At 39.1% G+C, this 21,627-nt stretch overlaps 1 protein-coding gene across 1 annotated transcript in view; it reads left to right on the top strand.

Annotated features, from left to right (window-relative positions):
• Nucleotides 1-21,627, top strand: part of otog (otogelin) — a 214,952-nt gene that overhangs the window by 101,439 nt on the left and 91,886 nt on the right. Inside the window, exons 24-31 of the mRNA XM_072592880.1 lie at nucleotides 336-470; nucleotides 813-959; nucleotides 2,513-2,632; nucleotides 4,807-4,923; nucleotides 8,266-8,422; nucleotides 10,681-10,707; nucleotides 12,724-12,891; nucleotides 18,268-18,546. Of these exons, the coding sequence (XP_072448981.1) occupies nucleotides 336-470; nucleotides 813-959; nucleotides 2,513-2,632; nucleotides 4,807-4,923; nucleotides 8,266-8,422; nucleotides 10,681-10,707; nucleotides 12,724-12,891; nucleotides 18,268-18,546 (1,150 nt within the window). The remainder of the gene's footprint in view (nucleotides 1-335; nucleotides 471-812; nucleotides 960-2,512; nucleotides 2,633-4,806; nucleotides 4,924-8,265; nucleotides 8,423-10,680; nucleotides 10,708-12,723; nucleotides 12,892-18,267; nucleotides 18,547-21,627) is intronic.

The following is a 21,627-nucleotide window of genomic DNA, read 5'->3' as shown; positions in this document are numbered from 1 at the left end:
ACCCAGACCCATTCCCCTACATTTACTCCTTCACTTAACACTATGGGCAATTTAGCATGGCCAATTCACCTAACCTGCACATTTTTGGACTGTGGGAGGAAACCAGAGCATCTGGAGGAAACCCACGCAGACACAGGGAGAATGTGCAAACTCCACACAGCCTGAGGTGGGAATTGAACCTGGGTCTCTGGTGCTGTTAGGCAGCAGTGCTTGCCACTGTGCCACCCATGATCCTCGTGCCAAGTCTGAAACCACTATAGATGTGTGCTTGATTTGTGAACTATGTATTTGATACTCTACATGCATATGAGAAAGAATAACCTTTGTTCTGGCAGAGTCTTGGAACCTCAAATCTTTCTATCATGGCTGAAAATATTGATTGCTATGGGAGTGGCATCATTTGTCGAAAGGCTATGTTTATCACAACTGGAAATACGTCATTGGTTTTTGATGATGACAGTGGGAATGCCGTAAGTAGAGCAGCAGAATAACAAGATTAAACACTTTTGTGTCCATTGTCTTTCATGACTTGCCAAAGATTTTCCTTGTTAAGCTAGTTTTATTTTCTTGGCTACCATTTTTGTAATGGACCACCGATCATTCTGCAATCATCAGAGTTTACTTTGATTGACTTAATAGTTTAAAACTGAATCAATGTTTAATTGAATGAATGTGCATTAGTACCAAATGAAAAACAATTGATCCTCTGGCTCTGACCACATATTGCTATTGACTATTCCTCCATATATGATCATTCATTTCCGACTTTTATTATATACCTTCCACTAAATTAATATTTCTAATCTCCCTAGAGTCCCTCTAGTGTCAACAACATGCAGCAAATAGTACACATATGGAAAGCTGGTACTTTTACTGTGATTTATTTCCCCGCGGAAGAAATTACTATACTGTGGGACCAAAGGACGACAATACATTTGCAAATTGGACCTAAGTGGCAGGTAAGGACTATAAGTACAATTTTCATGACAAAAAGTTTAATGTCTAAGCAGCTTTGGTTGTGCCATGGTTGAGATCCTTTCTGGTTGTCAACAGCTAGTACACATAATCTTCATTTCTGTCCAGATAGCAATCCATAAAACTGATCAGCATTTTTCTATCATGTTATTTTTTTTGCTCTTGCCCACCTACAGCTCAGACTATGGTGGGCCAGTGTCTATAGCCACAGGTTACAACTGGTCCCTGTGAGCCGAGCCTGTGAGTAATCAGCTGTTTGACCATGGAGACAGCATAACCAAACATGATGTTCTCACTGACTAGACATACTATAGAGACAGATATTCATCCAAGCCATCTGGGCAGTCTTCTGGCAGAGCAAATTGCCCCATATTGTAGAATGTTTTTGAAATTAGTGACTTGGAAATCAGATGGGGTGTCTCACAGATGGGTAATCTGTTCCACCAGATTACTGCCCAGAGAATGTTTCCCCTTTCCTTTATATTACAGTTCATTAGATTATCATCAGGCAGGGGCTCTGGTTGATGCTCTGAATGCAAGCCTTTCGCTCTTGCTACTAAGATAAACCATGTCTGCAGAAACTGAAATCTGTATTGTGTTTTGGTCTGACTTTATGTATTGGCCCATCAGGAAGCAGAAATGTTTATTCTAAAATGCTTATAAGATACTTGTGTCAAATTAAAGGTAAAAGCAAATCATGTTCTATGAGTCAGATAACATCATTGCAAATAAATTAGGATCTCATAACTCAGGATGCAAAATCTAACTTTTTGTCATGTTCAATGACCTGACTGCCTCATCTCTTTTGCTTATTGCTGTTCATTAGTTTGCCCTCGACAAAATTACCTATGGCCATCCTGTCAACAAAATTAAAACATCACACTTCTATAAATTCAGTATAAGTAGTGCAGAATTAGAAAAATAATGTAGTATGACCATCACAGGAAATAAATTTAAGTTTTGAGTATAATGGTTAAAAAAAAGTTTATTGTTTTGGTAGGTCTTTGATTGAACTGTCAAGTATTTCTCATATTGATAATTGATTAAGTTTATACTTTGTTATACAAATGTTAGGCTGTGGAAAACATTAATTATGTTAATTTAATTTCTGCATCCATCACTTCTTAAACTCCTGGAAAATCAGAGACTTACAACATTTCCTATGTATAAAAAAAATATAGGGCTGATTAAACTTTAGGACTGAAATTAACTGGCCATCATAATCAGTCTCTGTTAAGTCAATTTGGGTAAAATAACAGATTCTAAATTCTTGAATGAGCACAGAGATTTGAGATGGTGGGTAGTTTCAACTTCTTTTCATGATGAAATCAAAATACAATGGTAATAATATATGCTGGTATGGGCTCTCCTTGCCTAACAAAGGACTTAGTTTAAGCAGGTTTTCATTCATCAAAACATATGAACTACTAGATCATTACCACAAAGAGAAGAATCAAAAAACAGTAGCATGGATTGATTACGTAGATTTCTAAGCACAAAAATTCATGTTGTGTCTTTTATTTTTATACTTCGGCAGGGTAAACTCTCTGGGCTATGTGGAAATTTTGACATGAAAACTGCCAATGAATTGAGGACTCCAGATCACATGGAGTCACAAAATCCACAAGATTTTGGAAACAGTTGGACAGCTATGGAGGTAAATGATTATTTGGAAAACTAGATTGCCCCGGGCATATTGGACAATGGGAAAGGGCACATGTCTGCATCTTGGGTTTGTTGGAGACTGATGCCTTGAGAATTGTTGATTATAGCACTTAGTGGAATGAGTGGAATAATTGTTGATTAGACAACTTAATGATGAATGCATTTGTCATTTCATTTTTTAAACTATTAAAAGTGGAAGAAAAGCTTATGGTCCCACCTTAATGATGCAATACATCATTAATTCTGTTGGGAATACTAACTATGGGCTAACATTCATAGGAGAATGAATTCTGCAGATGTTATTTGTTGGCAATGTAAGAACCCATAGAACTCTAGGAATAGAAATGCAGTTTTTTCAAAAGAAACATTTCTTAAAGACATCTTCTGCAACCACAACTGCAGTACATTACCTCCCCTTCATACCTCCCAGGTCTTCAACATAGGCTAGTGGACACTGTCCTTTTTTGATCATAGAGTCTGAGAGATGTACAGCATGGAAACAGACCCTTTGGTGCAACCCGTCCATGCTGACCGGATATCCCAACCCAATCTAGTCCCACCTGTCAGCACCTGACCCACATCCCTCCAAACCCTTCCTATTCATATACCCATCCAGATGCCTTTTAAATGTTGCAATTGTATTAGCCTCCACCACTTCCTCTGGCAGCTCATTCCATACACATACCACCATCTGAGTTAAAAAGTTGCCCCTTGGGTCTCTTATATTTTTCCCCTGTCACCCTAAGCCTATGCCCTGTAGTTCTGGACTCCCCCCACCTCAGGGAAAAGACTTTGTCTATTTATCCTATCTATGCCCCTTATGATTTTATAAACCTCTGTAAGGTCACACCTCAGCCTCCAACGCTCCAGGGAAAACAGCCCCAGTCTATTCAACCCCTCATTATAGTTCAAATCCTCCAACCCTGGTTTCAAGTTTCACAACATCTTTCCAATAGGGAGGAGACCAGAATTGCACACAATATTCCAACAGTGGCCTGACAGCCGCAACATGACCTCCCAACTCCTGTACTCAATACTCTGACCAATAAAGGAAAGCATACCAAATGCCTTTTTCATTATCCTATCTACCTGCGACTCCACTTTCAAGGAGCTATGAACCTGCACTCCAAACTCTTTGATCAGCAACAGTTCTTAGGAGCTTACCATTAAACATATAAGTCCTTGTAAGATTTGCTTTCCCAAAATGCACCACCTCACATTTATCTAAATTAAAGTCCATTTGCCACTTCTCAGCTCATTGGCCCATTTGATCAAGATCCCGCTGTAATCTGAGGTAACCTTCTTCGCTGTCCACTACACCTCCAATTTTGATGTCATCTGCAAACTTACTAACTATACCTCTTATGCTCACATCCAAATCATTTTTATAAATGATGAAAAGTAGTGGACCCAGCACCGATCCTTGTGGCACTCCACCGGTCAGAGGCCTCCACCACCACCCTCTGTGTTCTACCTTGGAGCCAGTTCTGTATCAACGGGGTTTACCTTGCATTATTCTATTTATCCACTAACTGCATGGGGACAAGTATATTCAAAAATGCCTTCTCTTCCCAACTCAGTTTTTCTTTCCATTGCTGAAACATTTGATCTTGGAATTGCACAGAAGTTATTGCACACAAGTAAGGAAGGGTGAATTAGCTCCATTCTTAATCCCTATCCACCCAGTTAGCTGCACCAAATATTAAAACAATTTTTGGCCTATAGCGAACGTTAGTTGAAATATGGTTTCAGAAAGGAGGCAATAGCCTTTAGGGAAGGACATTGCTTTCCTTACCCAGTCTGGCCTCTATGTGACTCCAGATCCATAGTAATGTAGTTGACTCCTAACTGCTCTCTGAGCAATTAGCGATGGACAATAAATACTTGACCTACCCAACAATGCCCACATCCTGTGAATGTGAAGGACGGAGTGCTTAATTGTGACAGTGTAACTGAACAGCAAGAATCTGGTTTTTTAACTGTCCCCAAATTAAATTAACTCGCCTGTCATTAAACTTGACATTGCTTGGAGGGGAAAATTCCATCACATGAGTTTGACAGTGTTTCTTTCATAAAGTTGTGTTCTAATCCAGTTTAAAGCATACAGCAAGTACATCCTGTTTTGATTATTAACAAACTTCTGAAAGGCTTTTTAACTTTTTCTAGTGTGCGAGTAGCCCTGATATCCGTAATCCATGCACTGTGAACCCACTTCGGGAGCCATTTGCTAAGAAGGAATGTGGCATATTATTGTCTGGGGTGTTCGAGCCCTGCCACCTGGTGGTGAGTGAGTGATTGATTTATTGTTGTCACATGTTCTGACTCAAATAATAGGCTTTTTCCTTTTCCTTTGTGATCCATCTCACCAACACTGGTCTCGTATCTTGTACGATGGGAGTGATCATAGGAAAAATAAATTTTTTTCTCTATTCACGTCATTCCAGCATTTCTACTGTTGCTGGATTACACTGCCCTGTTTTTCCCAGGTAATTTAACTCTAATAAAATTGGGAAATGTGACCAGGAATCCTTAGTAACAGCACTGTCTCATTTTGTTGATTATTTTGGACAGCTCAACTTTCCTTTTATTTATCTGCTAGTTGCTCAATGCTTCTTGACGAAACGTGTTTTACTTTTTGTTGACTTTGGGTATTCGGGGACCAGCAGAAACAATTTCCATGTTTCCTCATTTGAGACTTAGAAAGGCCAGGTCCTTAAAAAGATCAGGTCCTTAGAAAGGTCAGCTCCAAGTTGTTGTTCACCTCCTTTCTTTTGGTATGTGCCTTCAGTTTTAAACTCAATGTAAATTGCTCAATTATTCAGATTATAGTTAATTGATTTGCTCTGTCATTGTTTGCTGCCTATTTGATTCCATTGCACCTCCGAGAGAATTTATCAAAATCACGACTGGGCTATCCACCCAATGAACAGCAATAAAAGTTTAATAAAATAAACCAAAGAGACACAATTATGAGTAAACTTTATAATGTTCTGGTTAGACCTGGAATATGGTGTCCATTTCTGATCTCGTGCAAGGAAAAGCCATAAAGTTGGTTTCTCATGTATAAAATAAGGGTAACCAGGATTTTCGATCTGGAAATGTTGAGCAGAATTTACTGATTCCAATGGAGTTTTCATCAGCCAGTGTAAGAATTGACAGGTCCCATGTCACCTATGCTGAGAAAAGCCTATGGGTATTAAATGCTGATCGAACATTTAAGTGGACAGTGTTAGGACTTTCTTGGGATTAAGCCGTCTTGCATGTAGGATCTCTCATCATATAGAACTGCTGTTTAATCTAAGGCCTCCAATATTTCAGTGCCACCTGCAGTAGTTACAGCTCCTGAAATGCATCCCACAGAGGTCCAGGATAAATAGGAGACTCCAAGAGGTGAGTGAGAGGATGGGAATTGTTTTGAGTGGGAGTGGTCTGAAGTCACTTTGAACAAGGGTTCAACATGGACTGTTTGCTTTTTAGGGTCTCAAAGGTGACATCTTCCCTTTCCACCAGAGATGAGGCAAAAACTTGGGCATTCATTGCCTACTTAAAGGTCTCAAATGGCATCGGGAGGGATGGTCCCAGACTTAATCGGGTAGAAGCCAGAAACGAGGGTGGACTTGATCCACATCCTCCTTACCCATAAAATGCCCACACCAGCTCTAAACCTGGCTTAGGTGGTCAGGAAGACATTAAATTGCACCCAATGTGCCACAGAGGTCAGTTGTAATGTATGTATATTGTTAAGAGATTGTTTATTGAGGAATAAGGCAATACGTTCACAGTAACAAGGTATCATTGGTGATTTTGGTGAGGATATTGTTAAAGCTGGGGATTGCATAGATAGTTTGGTGGTGGTGAAGATAAAAACTGAACCTAATTCAAGCATAGAATGTAAGTGATGGATGACCATGAAGCAGGTAGATGATAACTATTCATTGGACCTCTGCGATAACTGAGGTTCTATATTGAATAGTTGTTAACAAGAATGGAAGGATACATAGGTGGGATTTTGAACAAAGAGTTATAATTGGGGGTTACAGAATTGTGGAAGCAGCTCATTCAGCCCATACTGATCTTCCAAAGAACACCCCATCCAGACCCACTGTGCACCCCCCCATCCTCGCCTATCTCCCTACCCTGTCCCTGTAACCCTTAATTTCCCATGGCTTATCTGCATAGCCTGCATATTGTGGTCAATTTAGCACAGTCAATCCACCTAACCTGCACATCTTTGGACTGTGGGAAGAAACCAGAGCACCTGAAGGAAACCCACACAGACGCAGGGAGAATGTGCAAACTCCACACACTGTCACTCGAGGGTGGAATCAAACCACAAGCAAACCACTTCTGTGTAAAAGATTTGCCCTATGTCGCATTTTAAATCTTTCTCTTCTCTTCTCTTAAAAATATGCCCCCTAGTTTTGAAATCCCCCATCCTAGTGAAAAGACAACTACCATTAACTCTATCTATATTCCTCATTATATTGTAAACTTCTATAAGGTCATCCCTAAACCTTCTACGCTCCAGTGAAAAAGTTCCAGCCTTTCTTTATAACTCAAACCTTCCATACCCAGCAATATTCTTATAAATTTATTTTTGACCCTCTCCAACTTAAGAATATCCTTCCTATAAATGGGCAACCAGAACTGGACACAGTACTCCAGAAGAGGCAATGCAATTTGAAAATGTCCTGTACAACCTCAACATGACTTCCCAACTCCTGTACTCAAAGGACTGAGCAATGAAGGCAAGCGTGCCAAATGCCCTTTTAAACCACCCTGTCTATATGTGAAGTAAACTTCAAAGAATTATGTACCTGAACCATTAGATGCCTATGTTCTTTACTGTTTTGTGAAATCTACCAATTATGTATGGATATGCTATATCCACTAAGCACTGCGTTGAATCTATCCACACTAATTTTATTTAGAGCTATTTACAGTTGTGATTAAAGAAAATACTTTTATCCTAATGGTTGGAGCTAAATTCTTTAAAAAAACTCTCATTAATACAAATCAGAAAAAGGTTTAGTTCTTGAGGGACTAGAGCACATTTTCTCCTGGACCTCTGCTGCCATTTGCTGGGAGATCCACAGAATGGCAATTCTGCCTTGGATTCCTCTCTGGTCAATGACTGCAGGGGGTAGTAGTGAGGAACAGCTCTTCTGTTGGTGACTGCTCACCCGTCTATTGCTGCAGATTATTGGGAGAGTAGTGCAAAGGTGGAAGAGACACGTTCTGTGATTGGGAGAGCAGCTCTGTCTTTCCCAAGCTTGCCGCTGCTCCAAATATTGACCTTGGGACAGTTTTGTGAATGCCTGGATGTGAGGGAAAGAAAATGTTTCAAACAGTCAACAGTGATGGTTTAATTTATTTTTAAAAGTTGCTATTTCAGTTATGAAGCTGTGCCTGTTCAGTCTGGATCACAGTGAGAAGTTATTAATGACTGCAGGCCTGGGTCCCTGTATCCACAGCCCCCAGTGTTTTACACCGCTGCAAGTTATCAAAGTTGTTTGGCAAATTGGCATTATTGCATTGGCTGGCTTTCCATTCTTATTTAATAACTTACTTTGTAAAGGTCCAAATCCTTTGTGTTTTATGATTTGTATCTTTTAAATTATTCAGGTTGATGTCACTTGGTTTTATGCCAACTGCTTGACAGATACTTGTGCGTGTAATCTTGGTGGAGACTGTGAGTGCTTCTGCACCAGTGTGTTAGCATATTCTCACATGTGTTGTCAACACGGAGTTGCAATTGATTGGAGAACCCCCACAATTTGCCGTAAGTAAAGTATCCATCGAGGATTTTTGATTTTCTTTAGCCACCTGAAAATTAGTGCTCTGGGACCTAATGCCTCGGGGCATCATTGCCCCTTTAGTGGAGAGATATTTAATTGGAAACCTGGAACCTGTGAATTCCAATTTCCTCCTGGCTTTTGTAGCATGCTGTTTGTGACTGTGGGGCTCTTTGGAGGAGCAATGGGAAAGTGTTAATGGCTTTTTATACTTCTCACAGAGATGACATTAGATAGATTGGTCTGAATTTTACCAGTCTGGTGGGGTTGTTGGGATAGTGGTGGTGGGGAAGGGTGGGGGTGGTGGTGGTGGGGGGGTTGTAGCTTCTGTTCTCAAGACCCTACGTGCCAAGGAGGGATCGTCCACTTGTAGCAATGGTGGCTCTGCGTCACCAGGAGTCAGTAAACCCCTCCAGCAGTTGAGGCCTACTTGCTTGGCCTTGACATGTAACTGTTGTATCTGTCAGTCCTTTCCTTGCTGTAAGAGACTCAGCAGTAGCAACCTGTGTCAATGACATTCATAAGTCTGAGGGTTACCTGCCATCTTGGATGTGCCAGTCAGAGTTTCTAATTAGGTGATGGCCCCAAATCACCGCTGTGATCCCTCTGTTCTCCTGCACAAGCAGAGAACCTACATTTGGTCCGGGCTGATGGGACAAATGACATGTTAATAGAATTCATGGAGTTTATCTCTCTTCCATTGATGCAAGCAATAAGTAGTGGGGAAACTATACTCCAACTCATCAACTCATCATAAATATTAAGGTTTCATTTTGGTTCCATCCCAAAATAGATTAATGGGGCATTCATTGTCACAATTTAATTATTTTAAGTGTAATTGTATTATGGTAAAATAATTTCAGTCAGTACCAGAAATTTATATTGTATTGAACATAAATGTTTACTGCAATTCCTTTTGAAACCTCTACTATATTAATGTTATTTTTTGCCACTGGAACATCATTTATAAGCAGGATTATTCAGTGGTGTGTTAGTTTGAATTTTGTAAATGTATATACCAGGTACACTTTTCATTTGCATGGTGAACAAATAAAGCTGCACTCCAGCCTTCTTTGTGAAATTCTGAGTGGTGATCAGATACTTTCATATAAAAAATAAAGAGCTAGTTATCGTAGCTTGCTTCTTCCTAGCAGTCAATCAGGGAATATTGGTTGAAACTTGGGAGCAATTAATCAACTTGTCACAGCTTGAGATAGTTCATGGATGGAGAGAAACATGCAAAAATTATTTTATAATATTGGCCTGGATTTTTGGATCACTCAACCATGGAGACCGGATGTGCCCTGAAAAATGAGCATCAGAATCTCTTGGGAGTCCTGTTTCACTGTCTAGGTGATAATTGCTGGTCAGTGAACTGGCATCTCCAAACAAAAACCCAATTCTTGAGTTAAAGTTGGAGATTTTCAAGAGTTTAGACTGACATAACTTCCTGGTTAACTAGGAACATTTAGAGGATTAAAATCTGATCTAACGTCTGGCCAACTATAAAATTTGACCCCATCACTCTCATAAACTTTCCAAACGCCCCCAATCAATCACATTGCCCTCCCCCATCAGACACAACCACCTTCCCCAGTACTTGATCACCCTATTCCTTCAATAATCTGTCACCTTACCCCTTACCATCCACCTCCTACAGTACTCCCTCACTCACTTCCCATCCTACCCCCTCATTTACTCACTTCCCACCCTACCTCCTCCCTCACTCACCTCCCACCCTAATCCTTCATATCCCACCACGCTCCCTCCCTCACTCACTTCCCACCCTAATCCCTCACTCACTCAGCTCCAATCCTAATCCCTCACTCACCTCCCACCCTAAACCCTCACTCACCTCCCACCCTAATCTCACTTACTTACTTTCCATGCTAATCCCTCATTCACTCACCTTCCACCCTACTGCCTTACTCACTCACCTGCCAATTTACCCACTTGGCATCCTACCACATGACACATTGAATTACTAACCTACTCCCTTACCCACCTATCTGCTACTCAAACTCCTCACCTACTTACATGCCACTTTACTCACCTGGCACCATAACACAGTTCACACTTACCTGCCAACCTACTCACTCTCCTACATACCTTTGTCAGTAACTGTCAGAGTAGCATTGGGATCTTTAAACATTTTGCTTATTGGGACATGACAAATACAGCTTTGAAATAATGTGTAGTCTCTGCAGTGATTCAATTTGTGATTTGTTCTTTTTCTTCCTTTCAGCCTACGATTGTGAATATTACAATAAAGGTGAGATTCAACTTTGTACTTTGTGAACCAACAGCTGTGTTCCTTTCATCTACAAGAACTACTGGTCATGTTGGAGATATCATGATGAACATTGGTCATGATGAACAAATAATTACTATTAACTTTAAAATAGCTGTGTTTAGCCTCCTGAATGTAGAGGAAAGCACATGTGTAAATAGGAATACATACAGAAACAAATTAACAAAAGACCTAGTAAATTGTTGTTTCACCTGAAAGGCATGTTTGGAGTCTCGATGGTGAAAATGTCAGGTAGGCATTTCATCATTTTCAGTTGCATGGAAAGATGCCTTAGAATGGGTAGAGGTATTAGCCTTGACTGAGAAACGGACTAGGCTATTGAAAAAGGAACAGTTCCTTTGGAATTCTGAAAGGAAGAGGGGAAGATGTGCTGAGTAATAGCTTCATGATTCAATTGACAAAGTTAAATGGTGGAGGATGATCCTCTGATTATGCAAGTTGATGGGGTGGATGCTTATGGCAAGAAGAAGAAATAATAAAAGTTGAAGTGCAGGAAATAAAATAAGCACAAGGACTCCTTTTTATCCATGCAGGAGAGAATCCTTAGCTGTACCTGCTGCTCAGTGTGGCTCATTGTAAGGAACTAGATAATTACTTTGCAAAGTACTTCTATTCAGTCTGCTCATGTGACACTGAGTTTCAATTTAGCAGTCAGTTTAGTTCTCTTTACTCTTCATTTTAGCTGTAGGTAACATTCCAATCAAACATAAAGGAGCAGTATCTTATCTTTCAACTGGGCACTCCACAGTCTTATTGACTCAATATTAAGATCAACAATTTTAGATTGTAACCTCTGCCCCTGTTTTTTTTTTTCCTTTATTGGTTTGATTTGTTCTCTTATTTGTTTCTTATTTTCTTGTCATTGTGTTTGGATGGTAGACTTTGGGATCCTACCATTCACACCCACTCTAGTTACATATTCTATTTCCATTACTTGGACCCTTACCACCCTCCACAAAGGAAAAAAATAGTTTTATCACAAATTACCCATGAGCTGTTTCTAGCGCGTAAGACAGATGAATGAAAGAAAAGCTATATTAGGCTGCAAAATGTGCCTGTGCATCACAGCTCTGAGACTTGGATACATAGAAGCAACTAGATTATCAGCAAGACTGAGCCCCTAGAGGGGGCTAAGTGTATTCTATATGAGATACTTGGAAAGCAATATTACGATACGATCTCATTACACAGGTTAACTTATTGTAAAATAAACTGATGACTGAACATTGCATTATACATAAGTGATATAACTGCACAAATTGCAACATCACAAGAACATTAAGCACTTAAAAGCAGCTCATAATTTGTAGTGTAGTTGCAGGTAAGATTTCAATCATCTTAGTAATTTATTTCTAATTTTTATGACTAGATGCTATGCTGTTATGCTTCAAGAAAATAATTCAACAGGACAGTCTTTTCAAACTTTGATTTGTGGCATTATTGAGGAAAAGAAAACAACTTAACATCTAGGATGGCATGATGGCTCAGTGGTTAGCACTGCTGCCTCACAGCACCAGGGACCTGAGTTTGATTCCAGTCTCAGGTGACTGTGTGGAGTTTGCGCATTCTCTCTGTGTGGGTTTCCTCCCACAATCGAAAGATGTGCAGGTTAGGTGAATTGGCCATGTTAAATTGCCTGTAGTGTTAGGTGCATTAGTCAGGGGTATATATGGGGAATGGGTCTGGGTGGGTTATTCTTTGGAGGGCCGGTGTGGACTTGTTGGGCCGAAGGGCCTGTTTTGATACTATAGGGAATCTAATCTTATTCCTGATTCAATTGAATTCTATCTTAAAAGTATGCTAAATTAATTTTAATGAAGGCAAGAGGAATAATAATCAGACTATGTGAACTAATGCATTGTCATTTCTCACTTACAGTATTAAACTGATGCAAAATCAATTTTGAAGAAAATATACAGGAGTGTTTAGCAACACATGAATTTTCTAAATGAAACTGAATCTCCTTTCTGCTTGCAGCACTGGGAAAGGGCCCTTACTCATTGGTCAGTTACTTGGATGGCAACACAGTGGTGGCAGCCAATTTGTCAAGTGGTGCTATTTTTCTAGCTACAAGAGAAACTTCCATTCCAGGAATAGTGACTCTTTTTATGCTGACTCCAGGACTGTATTCACCTAAGGCACATGGTAAGCAAGTCTAAGTCTTCTAACAACCTTATTGGATTTTCAGCAGTAAAATCTGTATCTTTGCCAGAAATCAATATTATAACAAGCAACACTTTTCCCCCAGAACCATTTGATCATATTCTGTACCTCATGACAAACGTGCAGTATTAAACACATGTAACAGCAGACTTATTCGGCATTTGCTGTCATCATCTGCTACTGAAACTTGCCTGCTATAGTTGTTGAAAGTAGAAAGCTAGTGGAGGAGTAATATGTCACAACAATCTCTGTCATTATTCAATTTCGGACAATGTCTTCACACGTTGCTGCAAAGACTATGTGTTGATTCACAGTCTTGGGATAGTACATCTGTGACACCAGAATACTTTGAGATGTACAACTTTATGTATAGACATAAAATTTTAACTAATTTGCCTGCATGTATATGTACAGGTCTAAGAATATTTTAGAATTGCTTTGGATATATAGCATTACATGGTCTCTTTCTGGCTGTGTTTGATACATATTAGATTACTTACTTACAGTGTAGAAACAGGCCCTTCGGCCAAACAAGTCCACACCAACCGTCTGAAGAGCAACCCACCTAAACCCATTCCTCTCTTCACCTAACACTACTGGCAATTTAGCATGGCCAATTCACCTAACCTGTACATCTTTGGACGATGGGAGGAAACCCACGCAGACACAGGGAGAATATGCAAACTCCACACAGACTGTTGCCTGAGGCAGGAATTGAACCCGGGTCTCTGGCGCTGTGAGGTAGCAGTGCTAACCACTGTGCCACCCTATGTTTTACTTGTTTTCCCTTTCTTGGTTCCTCTTGAAATGAAGGTGATAGTTTGTGGTCGGTTATAGTTTCACGAGGGCCAGTGGCCAGTGGCTCAGCCAGATATCTAATGTGCAAGATTATTAGCCAAGCATGAACAATTGCAACAGAAGACCAATATTTCTCAGCATCTTCTGGCAGAAGGTGGTAACAGGCTGATTGTACTTTAGCAGTTTGTAATCAGACAATGACAAAAGGTATCTAATGTGCAAGATTACCAGTCAAACATGAACCTGGATGGATGGATGATTTAGGTGGACTGAAAATATGGCTGAAAACCCTGACATTCTTTCACTCCTTAACGAGTTTAAGGTCGTGTATAATGATATCATCCATTGACTGTCATTTTGAAGAGACTAACAAAGGTAAAAACAATGCAGATTTTTTTTTGCACTTGAATGGCTCACCTATAGACTAGTGTGTATTTTCCAATACAGTTATAGCTAATTCCCAGATGATTATAAATGGGTTCAAAATAAACTCAAGATCAAGTGTTTGCACTCATCCAGCTGAGGTCAGACATTGCTCCAGATTTGAAAATGTGTAAACTCTCACAAATTGTAGGAGCAGAAAATTGAGGTCCAGATAAAAAGGACAAAGGAACAAAACTCCTTGGAGTTGAGAAATATTTGGCAGCAATTTCAACACATCTGCCAAATGTGCCAAAGTTGAAGGGGGAGAATGCTAAGAGAATACAAGCTAAAATATGTCCAAGTTTCTAAGATTAAATTTTTAATCAAAAGTAATCGGTCAACTTGTATTCAAATAATACTTCAGAGAGGTTGAAATCTGGTGAAATCTGTTTTTTGTTTGCCTTGCCATTGCCAGATCAGAGATTGTTCCACCAATTCTGCAACTAAAATGTAGTGGAAAGGAAACAAGGAAATATTATTAATGCATTTTTTATTTTTAAATAAATGAAAATCTTCATGGAGAATGGTATTAACTTCTGTACACTAAATTCATCAAATTTATCAGAATCACAAGCCATATCTACAAATTTAAACAGTTATTTATTCATTTTATTCAGAGTACAGAATAATACAGTATACAATGAGCATGCATTAAAATCCAAGGATATTATCATCTTCCTTCACCTCAGAACTGAGTAATGTATTGTGTTGTGCTTTATTTAGCCATATTTTCAGTCCACCTAATTCATCCATCCTTTGCAGTGAATGCAGACAACTACTCCTTTTGGGAATTGCTGAGTTTAGAGGCTTTTTTTCTCTTGAATATCGCCATTAGCTAAAGTAATAAAAGCAAAATGCTGTGGATGCTGGACATCTGAAACAAACACAGAGAATGCTGGAGAAACTTAGCAGGTCTGGCTGCATCTGTGGAAAGAGAATCAGAGTTAATGTTTTAAGTCCAGTATAACTTCTTCTCAGAAGAAGAAACCCTAAAGAGCAGTCATACCAGACTCTCAATTTAATACTACTAACTTGAATTTTGCTCTGTCAGACATGCAGAACAGTACAATATAAATCAACTCTTTGCACCATCAGTTTTCTTTGCTGACATTGCTTTCTCTCCAAATTTGATCACCATTTGATTGACTGGCAGATCAAAATGCATGGGAGTCTCATTCATGTTTCTAATACCAACCAGTCTATATCTGGTATTTTTATCAATGTTTGATTGTAAATTGCTGAAATGTGATTAGCCTGCTACTGACTTCTGCAGGGTGGTGCTGTGAAATATTGGTCTTCTGTTGTAATTGTTTTCTTTGCTTCTCTTCATAAACCTGACACACATTTCAGAGTGAGGATTCAGATTGATTCTTGAGGAACCCTGAGAGTCAATTTTAACTGACATACCTTACAACTTTGTTTTCCATTTCTTGCCACAAACTAGGCTTTCCTCATTTTGAATATTTAGTCTTGGGAATTTGCCAAATCTATGTGGAGATCTTCCTCTAATTGCCAACAGGATTTGGAGATGCCAGTGTTGGACTGGGGTGTACAAAGTTAAAAATCACACAACACCAGGTTATAGTCCAACAGGTTTAATTGGAAGCACACTAGCTTTCGGAGTGACGCTCCTTCATCAGGTGATTGTGGAAGGCTCGATGGTAACACAAAATTTATAGCAAGAATTTGCAGTGTGATGTAACTGAAATTATACATTGAAAAATTGATTGTCTGTTAAGCCTTTCATCTGTTAGAATACAGTGATAGTTTCACTTCTTTCATGTGTAAATCACAAAACCCTTTTTTTTAAAGTTGCATTCTCGGGTTAGCTATTAACAATGGTGATAGCTAGACAATATGTTGAAGGCGGTGGCCCCTTGCGTTCTCTGTCCATGACCTGATGCCTAGATTGATTCTAATCTAAAAAGTGAGATAACAGTACACCCCAGTCCAACACCGGCATCTCCAAATCCTGTTGGCAGTGGTGATAGCTGGACAGTGTGTTGGGGGTGTTGGCCCCCTGTGTTCTCAGTCTATGACCTGATGTTTAGATTGATTCTAATCTAAAAAGTGACTTTTATAAAAAAAAAGGGTTTCGTGATTTACACAGGTGACCGTTGTCCCACCAACAAGAGAGGGAATCACCCAGGCATTGGTGGCAGTCGCGATTACTGTGTGGAGATAAGTTCCGACTTGCTGGTCAGGCTATAAACCATTAGTTTGGTTCAGCGCTCTCTCTCCAGTGGAGTTGTCCTATTGCGGCATTCCAGGTCTTTGAAGTTTCAGAGCCTGCTGGAGGGAGACCACAATAGTAATCGGCGAACCCCAGACACCGGCCTGAGTGCGGAGTAAAGGAAAGAGGCCCTTCCACAAATATGTCACTATGATGAAGGCAATGTAATTTTTCAATTCTAAGGCACTTACCTGAAAGATGAGCACTATGACGTGCTGGAGAGAGATACATACAATTGAACAGAATGGAGACTCTCTGAGCTATAGCTGGTGTTAGCTATAATGTTCTTGAACAGGTGTAAAGTTACATTTGGTTCGACACTGACACAGATGTCATGAAAACAGTTTTAATCACTTGTCCAGATATGTTAGACATAGCCTATGAATATGATCCCAGATAATGACAATACCAGACAAGTCAGATTCCAAAGTGAACATTGGCTATAAACAGTATTACCTTGGTGGTCTGTCACAGAAAATAGTCACACTAGGCTGCTAACATGCTTTTAAAGAACATAAATTCATTACAGAAAAGAAAACTTATATATGTTAGACATTTCAGATAGATCTTACCATAAACAGCAAAAAGAAAGATTCATACTTTTCCCAGCAATGCCCTTTACAGAAATCAACCCCAGTGAAGTAACACTCCTTTCTTCAGTCTTTGATTTCATACTCAACTGATGAAGTTGCATACCTTTTTCAGCACATTTACTTGATGTAGTTCTCTCCATTACTGTCCCTCCTAAAGGCACACAGACACGCTACCCCAGTGAAACTTCCTCACTGAGCTCTAAAAGAGCTTAGGTTACTTTTCAATCTGTTTAATTGAATGGCTAAAACAACATAAGACTTAGTTCCACTCTGATGACCTGGGGACTCTTCCAACTACAACTGTTGTGCTGATGTTGATCTTTTCTTCTGAACTGAACCTGCTTCTAGCCTCTGACTTCTCTCTTTCTGTAGATTGCAACAACCCAACTCAGTAAAACGTCAGTAATTATCTCATCATGTAACTTGTCTAAGAATTGGGGCCAGACCATTCAGGAGAGATGTTAGGGAGAACTTCTACACTTAAAGGTTTACAGGTGTTCAAAACTCTCTTCCACAAATGGCAGTGAATGTGGGATCAGTTGCTAATTTTAAATCTGGAGTAAATACATTTTGAATTGAATTGAATTTATTGTCACATGTACCGAGGCACAGTGAAAAGCTTTTCATTAAGCAAAGGTATTAAGGGGTATGGTCAAAGGCAGGTGTGTAGGGTTAGGCCACCCATTAGCTATGATCTCATTGAATCATGCAATAGGCTTGAGGGGAGCTCATTCCTGATGAAGGGCTTTTTGTTAGAAATATTGATTTTCCCCCACCTCGGATGCTGCCTGATCTGCTGTGCTTTTCCGGCACTGCTCTAATCTTGACTCTAATCCCTAGCATCTGCAGTCCTCACTTTCTCCTCCTTGAGGGGCTGAATGACCTATTCCTGTTTCAATGTTTCTAGGAATGCAAAAAAACCTTAAACTCCAATGCATTACTGAGGCTGTGCTGCACTGTTGCAGGTGATATCTTCAGACTGAGGTAATAAGCTCAGGTCCTATGTGTCTGTTCAAAAGCAAATGATTAAGTGGAAGAGCATGCATGCTATTTTTGGTGGCTGGCAATATTTAACCCTTGGCAACAGAATAACAGATTATTTGGTCATTGCCAAATTGCTACTTACATACAAGTTGGAGGCCATGCTTTCTGCACTATAGTCATAGTTACACTTTAAAAGTATCTAATTGGATGTAAAGCCCTTTGAAACTTCTGGTGTTCATGAAAAGTGTTTCACAAATACAAATCTTTTTATTGTGTTGTTAATGTCAAATGCTATATAAATGCAAGTCTTTCTTTTGTTTACAACAGATGTATCATTAGTTTCCTTGGAAGTGGCTGACAAACCAAATTACTTCCTTCACACTGGATTTGATGGCACCCTGCTGCTCAGTAAATGGAAAGACAACAAAACTTTTCAAAAAGAAGCAACATTTATATTCCACAAAGATGCATGGGTTTTAGGATATGATGCCTTTGAGTCTTACACAAGACAAGGATTTTTTGTACATCACATGGGCTCCTTGCTGCACCTGATGAAATACAATCATTCAGAGGGTTACAGATATGCTACTCTCTTCCAGCTTGCCGGTAAGAAATGTCTTTGGTTGAAATATGACGACAGCAATGAATAAAAATATTTTTTCACATGTGTCATTTTAAAGGAGGACCCTACTGTTTGTTGTAATTCATTAAAGTGCATTTTGATGTGAAGTTTCTGATGGACAGATGGACATTTTAATTGATAGTTTAATCTGGAGTAATAGTTCTGTTTCTCGTCAGTCAGCTTTCAAATATTGGCTGGATTTAAAATGATAAAAAAAGTCAAAGGACAAGAGATAAGAATAGTCCATTCCAGCATAACATTCTAGGCTACAAACTCTTCCTACCCAACACTTAACTGCATTCTGAACAGCACATGTTAGTTCAAAAGAAGGCTCACTGGACCTGAAAAGTTAACTCTGTTTTCTCTCCACAGATGCTGCCAGGCCTGATGAGTTTTTCCAGCAATTTCTGATTTTGTTGCTGATTTTCAGCATCCACAGTTCTTTATTTTTTTGTTTATCGTGCATATGTTTTCTGGCTCTCCCAGCCTGATTTTTTAAAACATATTCAAACTTTATCTTATTGATATAGTTTGATGTTTCTTGATAAAGCAATCCTTTGTTATGACCTTGATGGCTTCACCTAGATACCTTAGGTGGAATATTGCTACCAAATCTTCTTCCTGAGCCAGTCTCGGGGCTTTCTAGCAGTTAGTGCTGAGCAATGACTCAGCTGAAAGGGCTTACAGCTTGGATAACAAGACAAGTTTTATTACATAGTTGTAACTTTATACAAATTGTATTAACTACTACTAACATAAAGTAGGTAAGCCACATGTATCTCCATAAGCGGACTGGGTCAGAAACAAATTGCTGTCTGCATCAACTGCCTGATGCAATGCCACTTATCACAATGTGCACAGTTTCATCTTAGCCTTTCATATCCATTAGCTTATACATATCCACCCAATCATTTTCTCCTCCTTAATTCGCCCATTATATAATGGCATAAGAGCTATATTGTATTCAACCGTAACATTCTTTTCTTCAAGACTCTATGTCTTAAACACCTCACTTTAAAAAAATATATTATTCTCTATATCTTGTTGTTTTTCACTGTTCTGCCCTACCATTTATTGGTGACGTAAAAGACTCTTCCTACTGATCCACACTGAGGGTAGCATATTCCAATTGTCTGGCCTGTTAGGGGGAAAGTCTGGTAGGCTAGTGGCTAGGCTGCCCCTCCCATTTTCAAGCATCTTGTACCAATCAAAGCTCCATCTTGCCTTCCACCTCAGTTATTCTTCACCCTCTGCTTTCCAAAGGAATGAGGAGGGCTGTCTTAAACCAGTTAATGGCCTGAGAGTGTTTAAATGGCTGCAAGATGAACTGGCCAAGAAGGTCACAGGCTAGACCCAAAACTTTACACTGGCAGACCCTGGCCATTTAACATATAGCTCATTGTTAAAGTTACCTCAGAGAAGCTATGAAGATACCCAGTCTCATTGGAGATTTGGAAAGACAGTGAAGCACTAAATGTGAAAATATCAAAAATAGTAGTTAGTGAATCCAATTTGGTAAAGTTATAAGGAACATGAATCTAGTGTTTTCAAGAATGGAACTAAATAAATTGCCCCATTAATGCTCAAATAGGAAAATGATGTAAAAACTGAAAGAACTGTGAATGTTGTAAATAGAAACACAAAAACAGAAATTCTTCAGAAGACTTACTCGACCTGAAATGTTAATTCTGATTTCTTTCCACAGTTGCTGCCAGACCTGCTGAGTTTTTCCAGCAATTTCCGTTATTGTTTAGGAAAGTGGTGTAACTTAGCCATTACTATTAAATAAATGATACAGTGAATAGTAAAAGACCACAATTTTAAGGAAAATACTTCATGTAATGTGGTTAGAGAAACTGCATATGCTGGAATCCAAAGTAGACAGCCAGGTAATAAAGTAAGAGAAAGAGAGTTGTGCTCTTTGTGTACCACCAGATTAATGCATAATGATTCATTCTATTTTAACAAAATTATATAGTCACCATTGTGGTTTTGGTAGAAGGATAACAGGTAAAGCGCATGTTGGCAGAGTGACCACCCTGTTTTTATTTTGTTGGTATGTTTGCCTTTCATTGACAAACCAGCAGGGATCTATAAGGACCAATGGCAATCACAATGCAGTTTGCTGATTCTGAGAGAGTGGGAAAATCATCTAGCTTTCAAGTTCAGATAGTTAACAATTGGAGCTTGGGAAGTGGTGAAGAGCCAATCTATGATGAATGGGAAGGGGGATAGGGGAATTTTTTGGATGACTCACAGATACTTTACACAATAAATGTTTGGATGTGGCAACTGTTTTAAGTAAACAAGCTTGTCAACACTATCAAAACAACAAGATGAATGATTTATTCTTATGATGTTATTGATTAAGGGAGAAATGCTGAACTTTAAAAACCTGTTTGAATAGTGAAATGATAAATTTGATGTTCATTTCAATGGACGAAAAGGGCTGACACAAAATATACCTCTAACAACATAGGATTGTAATTGAATATTAACGTAAAGTTAATCATTGAAAGTTAGCATGTGACACAAATCCACAATCATAATGATTGTTGCAAAAAAGCACTTTTTAAATATGTTTGAATCTTAGATAAGAAACACAGTATTACAGATATATGACCAAAAGAAACTGTGTCATCAAGCTCGAATGCCAAATTGCTCCTTCACAAGGAGCATTTTCTCCAGTTGCAGTTCCTTCAGTTAATAAAACATTCAATTAAAGTGTTAATGATCACATTATGAACTTCACTGTGTTTTTCATTGCTTAATGATGGCTGGCTGATACAGCTGTGGTTGGCATGCTCCAACTTTTTAAGAATGACAGATTTTGTTAATATTATGTGACTGTTGTCTGCTAACAAATGTTTTTAATCACAAATTCTAAGAGAGGTGGTCTGACAGGGATCTTGCCACCATTGGCATTTTTAAAAAGGCATTCATACTAGAAATCAGCTTTCCTTGAAACGATGCCTCCTCCTTCCTTTTAAATGAGATTTAAAAGAACATGCTACAATCTTCAATGATAATCTTTGAAGAAGTGCCAGTATAGGGATCTAGCTCCC

The sequence above is a fragment of the Chiloscyllium punctatum genome, chromosome 22, assembly GCF_047496795.1.
Source record: "Chiloscyllium punctatum isolate Juve2018m chromosome 22, sChiPun1.3, whole genome shotgun sequence".
In the NCBI taxonomy this organism is placed as follows: domain Eukaryota; kingdom Metazoa; phylum Chordata; class Chondrichthyes; order Orectolobiformes; family Hemiscylliidae; genus Chiloscyllium; species Chiloscyllium punctatum.
The sequence above is the reverse complement of the archived record's forward strand: the minus strand, read 5'-3'. Positions and strand labels throughout refer to the sequence as shown.